At 36.3% G+C, this 21,127-nt stretch overlaps 3 protein-coding genes across 4 annotated transcripts in view; 2 read left to right on the top strand and 1 right to left on the bottom strand.

Annotated features, from left to right (window-relative positions):
* Window positions 1-3,820: 3,820 nt before the first annotated feature.
* Window positions 3,821-6,494, bottom strand: LOC124443812 (early growth response protein 1-like). Its single transcript, XM_046994344.1, is given in 3 exon segments — window positions 3,821-5,346; window positions 5,349-5,680; window positions 6,174-6,494. Coding segments are annotated over 3 exon segments (1,359 nt in total). The 5' UTR covers window positions 6,391-6,494; the 3' UTR covers window positions 3,821-4,536.
* An 8,352-nt stretch (window positions 6,495-14,846) lies between these two features.
* On the top strand, window positions 14,847-21,111 carry LOC124443955 (cilia- and flagella-associated protein 99-like). Of its 2 annotated transcripts, XM_046994504.1 has the most exons (11): window positions 14,847-15,136; window positions 15,223-15,297; window positions 16,100-16,169; window positions 16,248-16,396; window positions 16,477-16,535; window positions 17,420-17,514; window positions 19,063-19,121; window positions 19,933-19,959; window positions 20,044-20,124; window positions 20,646-20,752; window positions 20,875-21,111. In XM_046994504.1, the coding sequence occupies exons 1-11, from the start codon at window positions 15,026-15,028 to the stop codon at window positions 21,011-21,013; spliced, it is 972 nt and encodes a 323-aa protein (XP_046850460.1). In that variant the 5' UTR covers window positions 14,847-15,025; the 3' UTR covers window positions 21,014-21,111. The 2 variants fall into 2 exon arrangements, with proteins under 2 accessions (XP_046850460.1, XP_046850461.1); XM_046994505.1 differs by lacking the exon at window positions 20,875-21,111 and having other exon boundaries at window positions 20,044-20,099; window positions 20,646-20,706.
* The window catches only part of LOC124444613 (huntingtin-like), a gene marked incomplete at its 3' end in the record, with an annotated part of 2,013 nt that continues 1,901 nt past the window's right edge, over window positions 21,016-21,127 (top strand). The window contains exon 1 of the mRNA XM_046995224.1: window positions 21,016-21,097. Within this exon, the coding sequence (XP_046851180.1) occupies window positions 21,016-21,097 (82 nt within the window). The remainder of the gene's footprint in view (window positions 21,098-21,127) is intronic.

The following is a 21,127-nucleotide window of genomic DNA, read 5'->3' as shown; positions in this document are numbered from 1 at the left end:
CGACCTCCGACCTCGGACCTCGTATTTTGAAGAGGAATTGTACGACTTTCCTTCTTTCCTTTGTCTGAAGTGCCTATGACACAAAAATTATTGGTGTCTCAAATGAAGCTTATGAAAGATTTATGGCATTGCAGTAGAACTTCTATAGTTCAATGTGAATTGACACTTTCGACTTATAAAATTTAGGTCTTTGAATTATACCCTATGTTGCCTTCCGAGATTAGAGTTCGAGTTATCTGGGGAAATTTGACCGAAAGGAAAATGAACTTTGTTTACGTTAGCAATGAGTCCGAATCAAGCGAGTTTGAGTAATCAGGGCTTTACTATACTACACTTAGGCGATGTATAAATTAGAGAATTTAAGGTTAATCGTTTGCTAATCTACAATCATACATATCATAAACTCGTTTGTTATTTCGTTGTTAAGCTATAAGCTTGCTTATGGTTTATCTAAAATTTTCCATTGTTGTGACCACGTGATATAAAGCAAATTTGTCTGATATGTCGAGAATAAATGTAAACAACTACTATGTTCATGAGGAAATCTCATGAAATTTCCACACAAATAACTTCAGTTTATGGATTTTAAAGAAATTTTAGTTTTAGGAGATGTTTCACTAAAAGACATGAGAAAATTTCGTGTCTCAGGCACTTTCAGCAAGACACAGACAGACTTGTCCAGTGTGATTATTGAGATTTGACTCTTCTTGGGGGGGAGAGGGCGAGAGAGAAGAGGTGTGATGATTCATACATTCTGTCCTTCACATGTCATTCATACGTCTGGCTATTCCTCAAGCCTTGCAAATTTGTACGACAGTCTGTATTGTTAAATGCTATGTGTAAAAAATGCTTTTCTACCAAACACCAGAGCAGTGAATGACCGTTGTCCGTTTGTCCGTGTCTTCATTTGTTTAACCCTTTTGAGACGGACTTTTTCAAAAGTTTGTACGCATTTCGTTTGGTGATTCGTGCCGCACGGCGCGATCCGTCTCAAAAGAAATAATACAATAATTTTATACTGCACGCTCTTACGTGTCAATTTCAGGTCAAAAAGATGCGCCCTCGAAATTCCAAAAACAATACGTGTGACCTTCCTTTTCTTGGCAGAGCTCAATATCCTATATAGGTTTGAGCGTGTGGGCCTTTGATAAAATTCTTCTGATTACTTTCGTTAGAAAACATTCACTGTGAGTTGTGTATCTTCATTCTACAAAGTGCAATGGCTTATATCATACCTACATCGTGAGCAATTGTGCCAGAAACTCGTTATTCTAATTCCGTTAATTTGCGTAAGTGTTGTTAGTTAGGGCAGAAAAGTCGATGAACAATTTGCTATAACTATGGGGTGTATTGATATGAACAATATCACGCCCACTGTTGAAACTTCAGACATCTCTCGACAATCAGCAAGTGTACAAAATATCGTATAATTTATTTATTGTGTATATTGGTACAATTTTGTATCATGTAAACATGCAAAATGCACATTGAAATTAAAGAATAATGCATGGCATTGAATTTTCAGCAGCAATTTTCGCTGTGGAAAAAACGACTGGAAGTTGGGCACCATATATATGTTAAAGCACATTTCCTCACGCTCAATAAGTCATTAATTAACAGCTCTAATTGAACAATATTACATTTGAGGAACAAAGAACATCCCAACATTAAGTTTCATCACACACACATACACACACACATAACATAATATACGAGAAAACAGGAAAAATAGTTATTTTTTGATTTAATTCGTTGAAACGCGATGTATGTATTAAACACAAGTACGTCTAATGGGCGTGTTTATACTAAAACACCTCTTAAAACGCATCGTAAATGCCGAAATACGCGTGGTGATCTTTTTCTTTGTTACACTTTTGCATGAGCACTAACTACCTTAAATATGATGCGCGAAAAAGTGCTCTAGCTAAAGTCCTTCTTGGTCTTAATGCTCCCAACCCTTCAGAGTACAGCCGAGCAGACGCCAGTTACGCAGATGTTCTTTGTCAATATGATTAGTAAAACAAAGATAGGGTTACACGTTAGCCAATCAAAATCACGAAAATTATGGTATATATTATGTTTGTAACTGACCTTAGCCGAGTACGTCAGTCCATGCAATTGTGTCATTTTAAGTCGCGTTCAAACTTAGCTTACTTGTACAAGATAAATGAAAATGCTTCATTTACCTAAATTTTAACCTGTAAAGGTATTTCAGTCTGTTTCTTTCAGCTGATTTATACAAAATTCCGAGATAAAGTTCGTCATGCCTTGTTCACGTGTGATGTATAGATCTGTTTGGCATTCGTCCAATGAAAAAAGTGCTCTCCTCTTGTTATTTTCCTTCACGATTGATTTTTACCTTAGTTTTGTATGTTTTTATTTTGTTTTTGCTCGGACTTGCGTTCATATTGGAGATAAGAACTGTAGCCCCTACATGCAAAAATATAATTATTTTTACACATAATGCTTCACATTGTTTGTCGTGATCTGTCTCGATGCATTATTGAAAATTTAATATTTGTTATCTTTTCATTTTTTTGACAATAAGATGTCATAAGAATTACAAACACGAATGCATGTTGCTCACAAATCACTTCATCAAATCACATTACACAAGGAAATAAGATCATATTTCTACCTTCGACCATAAATGGACCATAAAGAATAGGCGATTTATTACGCAAAATTTTTCTGAAGATTTTTATCGTGTTTTGATTTGGTCATTGCTCACAATTTACATGACAAACATTGCTTGAAATTCCAAAGAAATTTCCATTTTGAATGAAATTTGATTTAAAACAGATCTTTCCAACAAAACTTGGCATGCTTCACAAATGGATTTTGGAATTCGATATGTACCCTTGGGCGAACGATTCAATCACACCATTTTCTATCCATTCTGACTGATATTGCTGTGTTGTACAAATGTACGGTGCTATGGTTTCGTGTTTATAAACATTCCGTTGAGTCGTTATGATGTTACCAATGGCCTTCAAGTTAAAACAAATATCGCATGCTTCAGATGGCGGACGTAACAAAAAGGACTCATATGATGCTGCACACAAGCAGCGCTGAAATGTACCCAGTGTATGACTGTATCTTTGCCGCTGACGATAAAATCTTTCGATGCTTGCATGCGTTAAAAGTGATTAAAACAAAATGATTGTTTTAATTTCTTTTAATTAAAATGCGTCGAAATTGGACATCGTCGCCCGCACAGGAGGTCATTCATATTAATACAGATGGAAATCTTGCGTATTTTATGAAATAATGTTTTTCAACAATCGAGAAGAAAATATGCATGTTTCTTTTCATACGTACGTATGTTTAATTAGATCTTACGTATTTTTTATCACGAGCGTCGAGCGACATTATATTATGCTATTCAGCGTTTTAGTAAAACTATGACATATTTTTTACAGCGAATATCGCGCCCGGGTATCTTGCTTTGTATACGTAGCAGTTGTACAATACAAAAACAAAGACTTTAACGTGGAATTTTTGTTGCGATATTTATCTCTCGGATTTTTGCCTTTATGGCATCCATTCCATCAATAAGTGTCTGATAGGCTGATAATTTACTGGTTTTCATCTGATCAGAATTTTTAAACGAAACACAGTGCGTATTATGTTGGATGTGCATGATGTGGCAGGCATGTTCAGGATCGTAGCAAAATTATGTCTTTGGTTGATGTATAATTTCGAATACGTTGCCGTGAAAGACATACTCCGACATTTAACAGCGGGGGCTCGTGAAATGACGTTGACTCGGATCATTATGAATATTACTCAAGTGCCGAAAATGAATTCAAAAAATGTGTAAACATTGAGATAAACATCTTTATGAAAAGAAATTCGATCCTAATACTTTACATCGATCATTAAATCACGAAATTTCTCACATTGAAATAATTCAAACTACCAAAGTTTTCATCGTTTGGGCGTATAAAAAAGGGGAACTTAGACAATATCTAGGCAACACAATACTAAAAAAGTTCATGATCGAAGAAGTGTTGGGAAGATACAAACTAAGCAGAATCCGCTTAGGCCATCGTAAGCTTTCCTCCACACACGCGAATTGGGATTGTACAAAATGATTTACACAACCTTATTGTTTTTTTTTCTTTATATTTCGATAGAAAGGAAAATATTGGAGGCTTACAGTTAACACGCCTCGACATAATCAAAATATACTATAAATTGTTCACTAGCGAAGAACATGGCGCGGCCATAAGCTTCGCTTGTCATGTGGAAGGATCTTCTCGTAATCCCGAATCAACAGGAAGACTCGCATTCTCCTCGTGACTCAATATGGAATATTACATGCATCCAGTTGTTTCATTTTATATACACAAGGTTTTATAGGACCAGCCTAAAACAATCATCTCTTGCAACTGTTTAAATATAATACAAACGTGTTTTCTCTCTGGGTACTAAATGTTTAAGTTATATATACTTGTTCTACATATTTGATAGCGCCAGCGCTGGTAAATGTATTTTTTTGAGTGCAAAGTTGGTGATGGTTAAATAAATTGTTCAAGCAGAAAGGGGTCTTGGCATGGTGGAAAGAGAGGGAACTTGAAATTGTGACGAAGGCACGGTCGTAAGATTCGAATGGCTTTGAGCTACTAAAGCCTTTTTAGCCTCTTCCTCTTTTTTGGCTTGCTCGCGCAGATGGATTTTCGTGTGCCTTCTTCTCTCGTCAGAACGGGCGAAGCGTCTGCCGCAGGTATCGCACGCAAATGGTTTCTCACCGGTGTGCGTTCTGATATGGGTTGTCAGATGATCAGAACGAGAGAAATTCCTCATGCAGATACGACATTGAAAAGGTTTCTGACCAGTGTGCGTACGCATGTGGCGAGTGAGCTCGTCAGAGCGAGAAAAACGTCGGGAGCAGGCCTCAAAAGGACATCCATACGGTCGTTCACTTGGCGGTGTTTTGGCTCGTTTCGTGAGTTGGTCGTCTCTTTTCACTTTAAGTATGTTACTTCCACCTTTCACAGGTCTGATGTTGTGGTTGTTGCTATTATTATTGGGTGCAGACTTGGGGACCTTCATGATGTTGTTGTTGTTGTTGTTGTTATTATTGAAGAAGTCGTTTGCGGAAGGATTCAGTAGCTTTTCGAGGCTCGCGTCCATTTTAAGATTTTGCGTAAGCCCATTTGGATCGCCAATCAATGGCCACTTCATATTTACGGTTGCTGTAACTGGAAGGTATGGGAGAGTAGAGAGTGATGGAGGTGCCTTCGTGTAAGGGAAGGCCGTGGCGGCTTGCGTCACTTTTTGGTACGTATCAAAGAGTTGCTGTTGCTGCTGAATCTTTTGTAACAAGGCAGCGGATTGCGGTTGAATTGTGTTTTGAATGCTGCATGAAACTGGTGGTTGCGACATTGATGCGGGAGTGGAGCACGAGGAAAAGGAATCGCAGTATTGATGGGGTTGACGTTGCTGACGAGAGAAGTCAAGACCGTGCGATCAGGATTCCACTGATTGTGAGGTGGCGAGCTGTATGGGGAGGTTTGTGAAGTTGGAGGTGGGCTTGTTCCGGAGGTTTGAGAAAACACTTCTGCAAGAGATGGAGTTTTAAATTGGTCGAAACGATGTGCGTTTTTTTGGAGTAGTGCGATGTCGGGTTTGATGTCTTGTTTTAATTCGGGCACGGCTGCGAAGTCGTACTCTCCTGTTCAAGAAAGGAATAACAACATAGATTTAGTTTAAACTCTTACACCAACGCATTACTCTCAAACAAAACACAAAAGTCCTGAAAATTTGAACACAAAATATCGACTAGAGTATAAAAGAAGTTCAATATCACTATTTCGAAACGCGCAGAATTTCATAAAAATCGATCGACTACCAAACGTAGCATGAAGAAGAAACATATCATTTCTTTACAATGAGAAGAGTGTTTAATTTAAAGCGCTTTATGGAAACGACGATTAGGTTCGCGTAAAATGTGAAGCGAATGATGGCGTCAAAGCACGTAAGTGCGTGATACGACTTACGCCCAAAGTCATCGAATTGTTCATACAAAACAAAGAGTTATGTATCAAAGGAATTTCGAATGCATTGCCAAAACCTATGTCAGTTTGATACACTAGCGTTGATTAAAACGAGCGTCATCAAATAAACGAGAGTTTTAATACCGATTGAGAACACTTTAAACTATATACCTGGCACTGTTTGTTCGCCGAACGTGTCAACGCCAAAAGTGAAGTCGTCAATACAAGCTTGAGCCGTTTGCGTGTTAAGCTGCGATGCTAAAAATCCGGAGGTATCTGTCCAGCCTAGCAGTTGATCTGTAGCGACTTTCGCTAGGCTTCCTAAGCTTCCCAACGCGTCTGTGCTCGTTAGTAAGTTGCTATAGTCGTAGCAGTTTGTGTAAGTCATTGTAGGTTTAAACTAAAAAATTCGACGAAAACTTTGAAACTGATCAACAGACGTTATTGCCAGCAATAACGTTTTATTTTATTTTTATTCGGACTAGCCGAAGTTCACTCTTGTACTTGCTTGGTTTGATTTAATTCCGCTGGCGTGCGCCTTAAACTTTTATTACGTTGCGTCCTTTGAGGTTTGATTGTGTCGTCCCTTTCCGCCAATCACCGCTGTGCATTCTCGTGACGTCAACGACACGATTGACGTAATTACTAATGTGCTATTATCTGTATTTGGTTTCAGATTAACATTCCGAACTGTAATTATTCATGACAACTAAGGTCTTATACTATTTTTATATGATTTCCTCGGATTTTGACTGGCTATGCATTACGGGTGGGTACTTTCATTTAACTTTTTGCAAATGAAAACGACGGCAATAACAGCGGGCGCTCCTTCAGCGGAAACAAACTATTAATAACATTATGAACACAATATGGGTTCGCATATCGACGATATTGAAACTAGGTGTTGCTTTGTTTTGTTGCTAGGAAACTAACACAAAGCTAGCAAATGCCCGTTGTTAAGTTATGCGGAACTGCGATAAAATATGGCGTCGAGCACTGTCTATGTATAAAAGACTGTTTTTGGTTTTGATATTAATTTTTAAGGTGTAACACTTGGCGATTAGCCATCACCGGATGTTAAAGTTTTTCACCGGTGTTCTCCGAGTAACAACTCGCCGATGTACAGCGAATGCAGATTTCGAATTTATTATTAATGCATCAAGAGCTTCCACCTGCCCTCTCAGTCAAGGCAAGCGCATTAGATCGATCTCACGAAGGGAAGCAATTTGTCAATATCTGCGCGGCCAAATATAGCGCAAGCGGTCTAAAAATAAATGCAGCTGTTATTAATATTAACTATGTGCCTCGAGTGCAATGATATGGGCTAGATATTACAAACATTGCTAAATGTTATGAAAAATACAGAATACAATCGCCAACACTGGGACAATTTCGAAACGTATAGAGTGTTATTTTACACTACAGCCGAAGGGCGAGAGGTCAACCTTATTATCGACTAGGCAAGGCGAGATAATCTTCACTTTAAGGCGATTGGGTGGTGGTGTGTATTTTTTATACTCTTGCTATTCGTAGTCCGAATTATATGCGTCGGAGTTTTGGATAGTAAGTAGGGATAAGAGCAGAACAGCTGTGTTAATCTTCGTTTACAGTATAAACGTATAGGTAACAGGTATACGTGGGAGGCAGCTATAAATTACATTTTAAGTCAAAATAAATTACAAGAAACGCATGGTCTAATTGTACTCACATTTTTAGCACATGCAATCGTTGGTAAACGTTATTACTTCAAATAAGTATTCGTGAACTGGCACGAACAGCAGCTTACTACGACATACGTCATCAAACTAACTGATATAATTCATGCATATTCGTATCATCGCGTGCTTTTAAAATCTAGGTGATTTGAACGGATGGCAAACCATGCAGGCACGGTTTACGATGTAGTTGAAAAAAGTCGTTCGTAACGCTGTTAAAATTTTATCTTAGAGCGACAATTCAAGCCGCAAGCAGTTTTAGGTTGCATGCACTTGTTGTAAACCTTACATACTTATGATTTAATCGTCAACAATGCGAGAATTTCTGATGTGTCGAAAAGATAAACGATTGACTTAATAATGATCTATTGATTTTCTTCAATTAACTAATGTGTTTTAAACTCATCGTGTGTTTTGCTGCACGCTTTCAGAATTCCAGAACAGCATCTAGTAAGCTGAGCAGAGCAGCTGTACACTCGAAACATTTTTTCGAAATACAGTACGGTTTATTTGAAAAAAGCTAAAGTGCGCCCACCAGTTTATTATTACAATGCATGTATTGACTGCATATATAATCATCACCTGATAGTTATCAGCTGATGGACTCTCTTCGTCGGATGTTATTCAATTTCATCACACTTTGGTACAGCAACTTTCATTTTAGCATAATGATAAAAATTTGATGTAAGTCCATTGCTCAGGAAGTCGAAGTAAAATTTCGAAGAGGAAACTCGATATTACATGGTCAGTCTTCACACAATCAACGAAGATTTCCGCGACCACTGAAATATTCCCAAAAAAATATGCCGGTAAAAATAATCGTTTACCGAATAATCCCTATGACGTCATCTTAAGATGCGGATGCACCAGAGACTGCCCCTATTTTTCATATATACAAATGGGATGACTATTCAAAGGCCAGAAATCCGTGTCGAGTATCGAAAATTTTCCTCCTACATGTGAATGAAACTTCTTAAAAGAAATATCAGTTCCTACTTTTTGTTTCTATATATAAATATACAGCAACACGCAAAAGTATTCAATACACTGGATAATTGTTAATATCTCACGTTCTAATCATTATTTTTTGATGCAAAGTACATGAAATATTCATGTTAGTGTAAGAAACAAAATCCCTGAAGGATATTGAAAAGCAATCAGTATTGTATTGTTTATTCAAAAAAACATCAAAATAAGTAACGCAAAAGTATTCAATACATTATGTTATCATAATGTTGTTAACATATTACTATAGGTTTTTATTGCGAACATCCCATCATGGTTCATTTCCATATTAATATGACAATATTTGACCAATCACCCGCGTCCCTGTCGTTATTTTGAAGTCAGTATGGCCAGTGATACCTCTGTAACCGTTCGTGAACTCAGTTTCCCTTAGTGTTTACTATTTAGCCATGGTTAAAACAAAGGAATTGTGTAACGACATGCGTGAACGTATCGTAGAACTGTACCAAAAAGGGAATGGGTACAGGAAGATATCACAGGCTTTAAATGTGAATGTAAACACAGTGGGATGCATCATCAGAAAGTGGAGGAAGTGTGACTCTGTGTTAAATGGTCCCAGAACAGGCCGTCCAAGAAAGATTACTGGTGCAAGTGAAAGATTGGTCATTAGAAAAGTGAAACAGAACCCATTTGTAACCCGTTCAGAGATACAAGAGCAGTTAAAAGGCGCTGAAGTAAATGTTAGCAAAGATACTATCAGTCGGACTATTTATCGAGCCGGTATTCACTCCAGGTCCCCCAGAAAAACGCCTCTTCTGAAGAAGAAACATGTTGTTGACCGATTGAAGTTTGCCGACGAATATCTAGTGAAGCCAGATACGTATTGGGACACTGTTGTATGGTCAGATGAGACAAAAATAGAACTTTTTGGTCATAATGGTGCTAACAAGGTTTGGAGAAAAAGCGGAGAATCTCATGCTCCAAAAAACACTATCCCAACAGTTAAATTTGGTGGGGGTAGTATAATGATTTGGGCTTGTTTTTGTTCGAATGGAGTCGGAGAGTTGAAGATCATAGAAGGAAGGATGAATGCCCTTATGTATCGAGACATTTTGACGGAAAAACTTGAGAAATCGGTTGATTCCTTCCAGTTTGAAAGTGGTTTTGTGTTTCAACAAGACAATGACCCGAAGCACACCTCGAAGCTAGTGAAAAAATGGTTTACGGATAACAAAATTGATGTGATGAAATGGCCCAGCCAATCACCTGACCTAAACCCAATCGAAAATTTGTGGAGGATTCTCAAAATCAATGTCCACAAGAGGAATCCTAAAAATATGGAAGATTTGAAAACTTTCTGCTTCGAAGAATGGCATCAAATAACGCCTGAGACATGCAAAAAGTTCACTAAGAATTATGCTAAGAGACTTCTTGCTGTAAAACAGAATAAAGGATTTGCAACTAAATACTAAATTGATGCGTTGAATACTTTTGCGTTACTTATTTTGATGTTTTTTTGAATAAACAATACAATACTGATTGCTTTTCAATATCCTTCAGGGATTTTGTTTGTTACACTAACATGAATATTTCATGCAATTTTCATCAAAAAATAATGATTAGAACGTGAGATATTAACAATTATCCAGTGTATTGAATACTTTTGCGTGTTGCTGTATATGTTATCATCATCATCCTCATCATCATTCATCATCGTGTAACATAACCTAAGCGTGCAAAACTCAGTGGGACAGCAAAATTTTTCTGTTCATAACATGCAACCTCCCTTCTATCAACGGTATTGAGCGGTCTTCTTGTGAAAGTTTACCACGCAATAGCATACGTGACTATCGTATTACGATTTCAACTTAAATGTCAAGATCTCTCCTTTGTAGGCCAATTGAAACTAACTGCCCCCACACACGTAATGATGTAAAAGGACGGACGGATGCAGCGACCACGAATTATGTTTTATGTTGTTCTTATGGTAAATTTAAACTGACAGCGCAAAAGAGCTGACGAAGGGTACGTCGTCAAATAGAAACCTTTAATCTTTGACATACAACTCCTTGTACAGGCGATACCCTATTTATCAGGGTAGTAAATAGGATGTAATTTTCGACCGTTTCAGTTTCGCCAAATTAATTCAAAACAATTCCAATGCATCTTGCCACGCCATGTCATGCACATTACAATCCAATTAAACGCATTAATTTCTAATAAAACCAATTAATTGATTTCTAATTTCGCGTAATTCTCGGAGTTAAGCTTTAGCGCATCGTTAGCGTGTAATTGCTTATTGCATGGTTATTTCATGTCTTCCACCGTAGAGTGAAACGAGTACCATTTCTACAAATGTTCGCGTGCTAATGTTTCTTCATAGGTCCAAATATGTACCGCATTGCAAAAAACTACGAAAAGCAACTTACCATTCGTCGTGGGTTGAAATTGAGCCAATGTGCTTGATGGTGCTGCTGCGAGTTGTCGGGAAACTGCTACAGAAAAAAAATGCTTTGGATTAAATTAAATTTTCATGAAAGGTGAGTTTTCAAAGAGAGTCGCAATGCTAATAACAGTCCGAGACGTTGATCTAAGAAACCACCTGCCTGCCTGCCAAGAAAGTTTAGAGATTGAAAAGTTGGGAAAATTTTTAGCGTTAGTCAGACGAAAATACGGCGAACCTTCTTTGTGAGCTAGCGAAAATATTTAGAGCACCCCCCCCAAAAAAAAATGATAGCTCCCGTACGCCTATGGTGATGCACACATGGCAAACTGCATTCGAAGATTTACTGAGCCCTCTCGGACATTCCACTTAGACGTGAACGTCATCATGTTATAGTGGTACGTGCCCGTTCCTTTTTGTTCCTTTTCCTCATAACTGTCAGTTTGGTTTCACTCCTTTAATTTTCTTCAGTAAATGGAATAAATCGTTTAAAATTGCGTCGTCTGCAAAAACAGAACTCACTTTTCAAGTGTTTTCTCACTTCTCATTCGTATTCGTAGCTAAATGCTTGTTTTGTTTTGCATTTTGCGTTTTACAAAACCGCTTTGCTCTTTGCTTCATGAAATTTATTTACATTTTGTCGAAAACTGATTACAGATAGTGGACCGGGAAAAATGTTTGTGAGGCAAGGAATGCACTTTATTAAAATAAAATGATTGCATATGCCGATGAAATATACCCTGGAGGTTTTGCGCGTTCTCGATAGCTCTATCAACTTTTGAATAACTTTAAATTGGAAGACAGCATTTTGCTAGCTTTTGCAGCATGAAACAAAAGTTGAAAATTATCACGGTGCCAAATAACCTACATCAAAAACCTGAAATTGTCGGAAAAGTCAGTTTTCGAAAATTTGTTTAAAATATTTTTTTTTGTTTTGATCTTTATAATATCAATACATGGAAACGTAAATTTTGTAATCTTAAAAGATCTTTTCAACGAAACTTCTAGTATTTTGCTATGAACGGGATGATTGTTTAAAGAATTTTCTCAAGTGAAACGAATCTCCAGACATTCATCAAGGTATAACTCTCGTGGTGATCATCAAGGTTATCAATATGTGTTTTCGACTGATTTTTGTATCGCCTTCTCATGATATAATTATATATCATAACACGTCTAATTATATAAACAAAAGATTTCAATCGCAAATCTGAAATGATTAAGTAAAACATATTTGGAATAACTAAAACATATATGCATATATAATAATAATATAGTAGCTACAATAAAATAATAATATTTATAATATACATAATCAAATATTATATATGTTTATTATTTATCAAAACGTTGCAATTCTTTTAAAGTCGTATACACCATATACCATCTGCGGTATACTTGGCTTACGAACTTTATACGTAGCTCCTTATCTACAGCGAGACTGAAAAAATGAATGGGAAACGTGTGTATAAAACGAAGAAGTCATAAGAATAAAGATTCAGAAGCTGAAATTCAGTGTTCCTACGGAAGAATTTGTTTGGCAATTATAAGAGCAACGTAACATTGTGTGCTTATGAAATTAATTCTTATTTGAGCATACTTTGGATACTTGCAAAGTCTCTTGACTTTAGTTGCCATCGTAGCGACTTATTTACGGCCGAAAATTTCGCAAAACGAAAAAGTAGGCCCGCAAAACTATCTATTATGAAGTAAAATATGTTTGGCGACTTTCGCTCCGATTTCTTTCACAAATTCTTTATGGAAAAGGCATTTGGCATTGTTGAGGTTGATTAAGAATGCATGATTGCCTTTTCACAATAAACTCCGCTATTAACATAAAATATGGAGAGTATACTGTGATTTATAATACACGGCAATACTTGACAAATTTCTACATCATTAACATCATTTTGTCGCTTAAAATGAACTCGCTTTACAAACCGACTCACGTTTTGTCATATCTCACTGTCAATCCCAGTAATTGGCCTCTGTTCGAACTGTCAAATTGTTTTAGCCAAGCGTTCGAACAAATATTATAGATTTAATGACCCAGCAATTAATTCAAATATTTTTACCTTAAATCATTCGTGGCGACAGTGAATTTCAGAACGAAAGACAACAGTAAAGAGAAACTGGCAGTTTTTATCTCACCTTCTGTAGTGGTGCTCGCGTACCGACTCAGTGCGGCGTAGTTATAAAAGCGAGATCAAAGCAGACAAAAACAAGCAATATCGAAGTGCCATTTGCTAAAACCTTTGCCTTGACACAATACGCCTCCCCAAAAAATCATTTGGTTAATTTGTATTTAGAAAACTTATCTTTGTGTTCTTGCCCACTAAGTGTGCCGGCGATCTAACTGTTCTTTCTTATGTAATACATTATAGATAGACTACCAGTTAAGCTAATTCACTGCTCAAATTATCAGGTGGAAAATCTCGCGGCGTTGAGTGAAACGCTTTCAATACGCTATATTTTACCTTGAAGTAGGGTCAAACGTGGATCGGCTGACATTCTTTCGTCTGACTGATAAACTTTTAAGAAGTTGAAGTTTTGAAAAATGATCGACCAAACTGCGTATACGATGTATATCTACCAATGTAAATTTAAAAGTGCTTGTACGTCGGGGGTTACTTATTTGGGTACTAGTCTTGCGTGGGTTAAATTATGCCATAAATTAAAACACTCCCACGTGTGACGTACTCGAGGGCTTCCGAACGTGATACGAGTGTTTTACGGTTTAGGAAAAGCTCTCGAGTAGAGAAAAGATAACAAAACATGTTGACAGCAGCCGATTGCGTCTTGTCATAAAATTTTAGCATATTCAAGACGCTTGCCTTGTCAGAAAAGCTCTCACTATAACAAATTTCTTTCGAATTTTGCGTGTGTTATTTTTTAAAGAAATAACGTTACTGAATTGGGCATATCCAAGAAAGATAAAGGTCTGGTTAAATTATAATGCATATGTAGGAATAGGAAAAACTGCAATATTTAACGTCTCGCCCTAAATACTTAAACCAATGACTAATATTAAAACAATACTGTTACTTGAAACTTAGAATTGCTATAGAATTAAACATCATATAAACCGTAAACTATCACATTAGTAAAAAGTATAAAAGTTGGCTTGAAAATACGGAGCACGTATTTTGATTTCAGATGTTGACCTATCTTGACGACTACAGGGGGAGTTTTCCCCAAAAAAACCGGAACCGTACAATCGACTACATCTACATTCGAGTTAAAATTAGAGACATAAAACGATGAATTGATGTTGAATATTTTACTTCATTTGAAACAAATATTGAATTTCAAGATGCCTATTTCCCATGGAATCTGCTTCTTCTTATACTTATTAAAATTGTCTTAGTAAGAATGGTTTATTGTAAAATAATGCCTGGAAATCTGTGTTAACAAACATTAATTTAATGCTGGCTGAATGCAAGCTCCATTTGTGTATAACCGACCTGCTATCACTATCAGTCATAAAGTATAAACAACGGGGACATAAAGTAAAGTTCGTCATCATCAATGGTCTTTTCCAACTAAGATATGTATTAGTAATGATAATTTAAGATCGTACGTCAATAATTAGTGATTTAATTTTGTTTGAGCAATCCCCATTTGATCCTTATCAAGATAAGATCCATAAGATCATCATTATCATGAGATTTAATCGCGTGGTCGTTGCCATGGCGGTTGTTAAGGTTTCCGGCGCCATATTGGGATGCCATAGAAGTTTGACTAACGTGTTTGTTATGATGTTATACCGTTTTGTCGATTTAACTTCTTTTTGAATGATTTATAAGACGTTAATTTAAATATTTCTTTTCGATATTGTAAAGCTGTAAGTTTGCTTTGCAATATTTTTTAGTTTTTAGAAAGAGTCCGAATAATAGGCAATGAATTCGGTGAAGTTACTGTTAAAATACTCGATTGAAGTTTACGAAAGTTATAATGGCATGACTCATGGTGTCGAAGAGCATTTAGAAAGGTGTCTAGTGAAGAATAAGGTACAAAATACATTTTGATACCCTTGCATATTGTGCGTGGCTGATGAAAAAAATAAAATTGTTTGATAAACATTTATCTCTTGAAGGTTAATAACGAGGAGACCAAAGTGTTCATTTCTGAGGTTTTCTCCGGATGTGTGAGATATCAAAGCGTCATTAAGGTTTTTATGAACATAAATGCTTTTTTAGTCTATTAATTTCAAATGTAATAATGATTACAGAGGAGTTTTGAGTATTTTGACTGTCTGAAGCAGAGTATGGCATTTCAGTTGCACAACGAAGATTTATACATACTTTAGTAAACTACTGCACACACCAATAAAATTATTGAGCCTACTAAGCCAAGTGCAAAGTTTTGAAAACTAGTCACATAGAAACTCAAAATCGAGGGATTTTGCTATTAATTTCCCAATTTCAATTCACCTCAAAAGATCAGAGATGTTCATCATCATGAGCGTCAATCCAATGTTAAATGAGTGTCACTGTATTCATGTATAGCTAGGCATAATAGAATATATGAATAACGGTCCCCTCTCCAATTAATGTGAAAAGATGCCAATGTTCATCATGTTTGTAAAAAAACAGAACAGTCTGCATCGCACAATTTGTACTCAATTGCACACCACCAAAGACAAAAAAAATTTTTGTTTTACATTTGAAAAGTGCTCTTGCACGTCTTGCTGAAAATTTCCATAATTTGCAGTCCAGTCATTGGTGTAACTAGGGTTTTCTATCAAGGGGGGGGGGGGCAGTTAAAGGGAAGAGTGTCATGACTGTCATGGAAACAATGTAATGTAAATAAAGTGCAACATTTTAGTTTAGGGAGGGGGAAATTTTGCAAGATGGCCCTTTGCTTCCCCCCTTCCCTTTGGCTATGTAACTGAGTCTGGTTTGGCTGTTTAATCTACTATGTTCCAACATCATCAAGACAGTTTGCACATTTTACCATTCACTTATGAATAGGTTGTAATTGATGCATATTACGCCAGGGATGGTAAAAATTGCCTCCGTTCAGATAAAAGTCTTTATTCTGGTAGGCATTTGCTTCTATATTAAATTTATTATGAATTTTTAAATCTAACTGATATCCATTTCTTTTTCATTTGCTAAGTGTTGTGCTATCTCGTTCTGTTTCGACTGGATGAGCTAGGAGTTGGTTACTTGTGGAAGCTGGTCGGTTGTCAGGATGCCAGTAAAATGCACAATTTCTTTAAATTTTTTCTGAATAAAGGAAACATCAATACATGGATGGCAGATGAGGTTTCTGGGCTTAGTGAACTCATTTGATGAACTTTGCATTTTCTTCTGTAATAATGATGTGATCTGTGATTGCTCTTTAGTGGTGTAGACATTATGATCATAGCTTTGTGGAGAAAAGTTTAGTTTCAACGTTACTTAGGTAAGAAAAAAACTTGATTTGTGGTTTAAATACACTATTATTCTTTAGCGGTGTAAACATTATGATCATAGCTTTGTGGAGACAAACTTAGTTTCAACATTGTTTAGGAAAGAACGACATATTTTTTGATAAAACAGAGATAGCTTCTGATAACCCTTTGTGGTAAATCATTTCATGTCTCCTAAAATATTTGATAAAAGTCGATTGAAGTTTTTCCAGAAAAAGTTAATTACAGCAGTGGCATCGCCTGCTCGATAAGCTAGGGAGATTTTTATTCATATATGCATGTTTTTCCATGTTAAGTTCCTTTGAAATCAATTGTTTCTAACAGATATAAACATGATAATATGAATTCTGTCCCCCTCACGTATCGAGCTAGAGATGCCACTGGATTACACTTTTTCCAGCAGTTTCATTAGAAGCTGGCAACTAGTAATTTCTGTTGGATACTTTTAATAAAACATATAGTTATTGTGTATCTTAGATTAAAGTTTTTTGATGTAATCAACAGTTACAAATTTAACTATGCCTCCCTTCTCCTCTGTTTTATGGAGCTTCTAGAACTGTGACCATATTCCAGTGCCTGCCACTTTCAAAATGCACATTAAAGTTTGAAATACCTGTTTGGCAATTAAACTGTACTAACCCTAACCCTAACCTTAACTTAACCAACACCCCCACAACAGCCATATATGATCACCTTTCTAACATATTTTTTGTTTGTATTTTTTCGATCTTTTTATTGCACTTTGCCATCACAAGGTGTGAAGGATTTTCTTTAGATTGCTGATATTTTTGTTCATTTTTTTATCTTTTCCCCCATGCTTATAGAGTGGGAATCAAGTTATCTGTATAACATTTGTGTGTTTTTTTTCATGTTACAGCTGGTTGCCTGAACTACAAGAGATTGTCTTGCTGCGATTAGAAAACAAAATTTCCTCGCGACGTGTGCCCGAACGGATTAGAAAACCAAATACAGGTGAATAAATTTTTCTCTTTTTTTTTCTGCCTTGCGTAATTTACACGAGCGATGTTTCTGTGTCAAAGTTATTTACGACAGAAATACACCCGTGTATATGAGTAAAATCTTTGTGATCAGTTTAATTTTTCATGACAAAGATGTTTGTTGAAAAACTAACATGCCAGTTTTGGAACAAGTGACTTTGTCATTGAAATATTTGTCAAATTTCGTTAATTACACTTTGCCGCCGAAGACAACTTTGTTACACAAGCGTTGTTCACACGTTGAAAGATCTCGTGTCAGTTCACGCGACCAGTATTTGTAATGTGACGCTACGGGATAAAAAAAACAACATTTATCTTTAAAATGAGAATTGCCCCATCGATTGCTTCAAAAATATACGAGGGCGATGGTCTTGATAAAAACAAGATGATATGTTTTTGTTGAACAATTTGCTGAGTAAAAGACAAATGCACGCGGATATAGAAATGCTTACGGAGGCGTACACAATTTCAATATATGAAAGAGAGAATCAATGGAGTCGCCTGCTACTATGCTGTTCGAAAGTCTTTCATTGAATGTCTTCTTTGAAATGTATTATAAACAACATTTATTTGTTGTGACTATCTTTAACTGAAAGGAAGAGGCAGTCGGGAATCAAAGATATGGATCTAAATAAAAATACAGTCGGTGTGATAGTTATCTTGCAAGCAAAACAGTTTTTCTCGATTTTCATTCGTAATACATTATTTGCCGACATCGTAAGACTGTAATTTACACATCTTACTACTGCCTATATCGTAAGACTGTATTTTACACATTTTACAACGTACTGCCGACATCGTAAGAATGTATTTTACTCATTTTACAACGTTCTTCCGACATCGTAAGACTGTATTTTACACATTTTACAACGTACTGCCGACATCGTAAGACTGTATTTTACACATTTTACAACGTACTGCCGACATCGTAAGACTGTATTTTACACATTTTACAACGTACTGCCGACATCGTAAGACTGTATTTTACACGTTTGCCAACGTACTGACATCGTAAGACTGTATTTTACACATTTTACAACGTACTGCCGACATCTTAAGACTGTATTTTACACATTTTACAACGTACTGCCGACATCGTAAGACTGTATTTTACACATTTTACAACGTACTGCCGACATCTTAAGACTGTATTTTACACATTTTACAACGTACTGCCGACATCTTAAGACTGTATTTTACACATTTTACAACGTACTGCCGACATCTTAAGACTGTATTTTACACATTTTACAACGTACTGCCGACATCGTAAGACTGTATTTTACATTTTACAACGTACTGCCGACATCGTAAGACTGTATTTTACTCATTTTACAACGTACTGCAACCAAAGTGCAATAATGCTAACCTTGAAATGACGATGTTCATGTCATAAACTCAACTTATATTAAGTTATATTAAATGATAATAACTAATATTAGCTATTTCGTCGTCTTTTTGTTTCTATGACGTCATGATGACGAATCCATGACGTCACGGTAAGAATTCTTGTTTCTTTTAGCCATACAACCTTTCAAGTTGACTCAACCACGACCACGGAGTATTCCCATACCTGATAAGGTATGTTCTTACATATAGACAAGCGGTTATGGATCGAGCCAGGATTTTTTTAGGTGGGGGGATGTTTGGCTTAGTGATTAACTAAAGTTCAGTGGTTAGAAACCAATTATTTATTTACCTACTCGTCGTTAAAAGGGGAAACTTGTTCTTGTTTAGTCAACAAATCAATTGTCATTCACGCCTTTCGATCAAAGTAAATACATTGACAGTCAACAAACTTTAATCGTAAAGGCTTTTTCCATTAAAAGTAGGATGGATTTTAATTTTAATTTTGCAATTAGCATCCCTCTTTGCACCCTTGTTGACCTTTGCGCAGAGGGGCGAAGCAATGGGGTAAGCACCTCTGTCCACCCCACCCCACCCTTTCATTCCACCAATGTACAAAAGCTTAAATCTTGCTGAAACTTATGAATGGCGTAGCTGTAGCCTAAGTTTGGCTGTCAAAATAACAGATTTCAATTGAAGTAAATAGCGCTGATGATCTGAAAATTGCATAGCACGACCAAAAATGCAAGGATGGATTTTTGTGTTGAGGGAGGGGAGGGGGAGGCACTAACTTCCCAACTAAATATCATTATACTTGACAACTAAGCGATGTGTGATTAACGGAGACCACTTCTAAAAATCTCCCAAATAAAGTTTGCAAGATTAAACAAAAAAGTCTGACTTGCTACGGTAAAAAATTGTCACCGAAGTCTAATCATAGCGAAGGCACTCCCCTACAAAACCATGGTGGATCCATCCCTGGGATTGCTACGCCACTTGGTTTTGATCCTCTAAAAATCATTCAGAGTGTTTTTGTTTTTGATAGATACCGAAATTGAAGCCTTCAAAGCCTGTAAGTCAAACTTATTGATTTGGAATTGAGTCCTAAATATTTCCACAAGGCAAATTCGCTCATGATGTATTTTTTGTATTATAGGTTCCCCAGAGTACATACACAATTCCTGCCGTTGCCTCAAGATTGCAAGAAGAGAGGTCAAAAAATAAGAAAAAGGCTGAGGTGTAAAGAGGATATGTGGCTTTTTAACTGTTGTGCAGACTGAGTGTTATGTTTCTTTTTAGTTGAAAGTCACTATTTTCTTGTATAGTTAATGTTTCATACGTTTCCTTTCCAAAGTAAATGATTCGATGTTTAACACGTTTCCTCTTCAGATAAACTTACTCGATGTTTAACATGTGTCCTCTTCACATAAAGTTACTCAATGTTTAACATATGTCCTCTTCAGATAAACTTACTCAATGTTTAACATGTTTCCTCTTCAGATAAACTTACTCAATGTTTAACATGTTTCCTCTTCAGATAAACTTACTCAATGTTTAACATGTGTCCTCTTCACATAAAGTTACTCAATGTTTAACATGTTTCCTCTTCAGATAAACTTACTCAATGTTTAACATGTTTCCTCTTCTGATAAACTTACTCAATGTTTAACATGATTCCTCTTCAGATAAACTAATTCAATGCTCAACACGTTTCTTCTTTAGATAAACCTATTCAATGTTTAAAACGTTCTTCTCTAGATAAACTTGCTCAATGCAAATGCCTCACAGTTTCAATGCGCAAATCCAGAGAAGTCGGACAAAACTATGAGGAAAATGTACGAAATCCAGGCGGAGAAAGACTCCAAGTATGTATTTAAAACAGTAAGCATTTGTTATTCTGCATGTTTACCATACGACTCATTTCATGCATGAAGTTTTTGTTTAAAAACAGTGTTATGATCATCATACAAATGCGATATTTTTCCAGGTTAAAGTTTGCATCTGCAAAAGCGAACCCTGCTCCATCATACATAGTACGTATTGGAACATTTCAGAAACATTCAGAAACGTTCAGAAACATTTCAAAATATTTTCGTTTTGGGGAAATTTTTTGTGAGTGTTATTGATGATGCTAAACCGAATCCTTAACCGCAATTCGAGTTCACCATGCAAACTTTTTTTTCATGTCTTTCTAAGGTGGCACGAGAGGGGTAAGAAGTCTTACGTGATAACCCTCTCAA

The sequence above is a fragment of the Xenia sp. Carnegie-2017 genome, unplaced genomic scaffold (genome assembly GCF_021976095.1).
Source record: "Xenia sp. Carnegie-2017 unplaced genomic scaffold, XeniaSp_v1 HiC_scaffold_21, whole genome shotgun sequence".
In the NCBI taxonomy this organism is placed as follows: domain Eukaryota; kingdom Metazoa; phylum Cnidaria; class Anthozoa; order Malacalcyonacea; family Xeniidae; genus Xenia; species Xenia sp. Carnegie-2017.
Note: the sequence above shows the minus strand (reverse complement) of the source record. Positions and strands in the feature narration are given on the sequence as shown.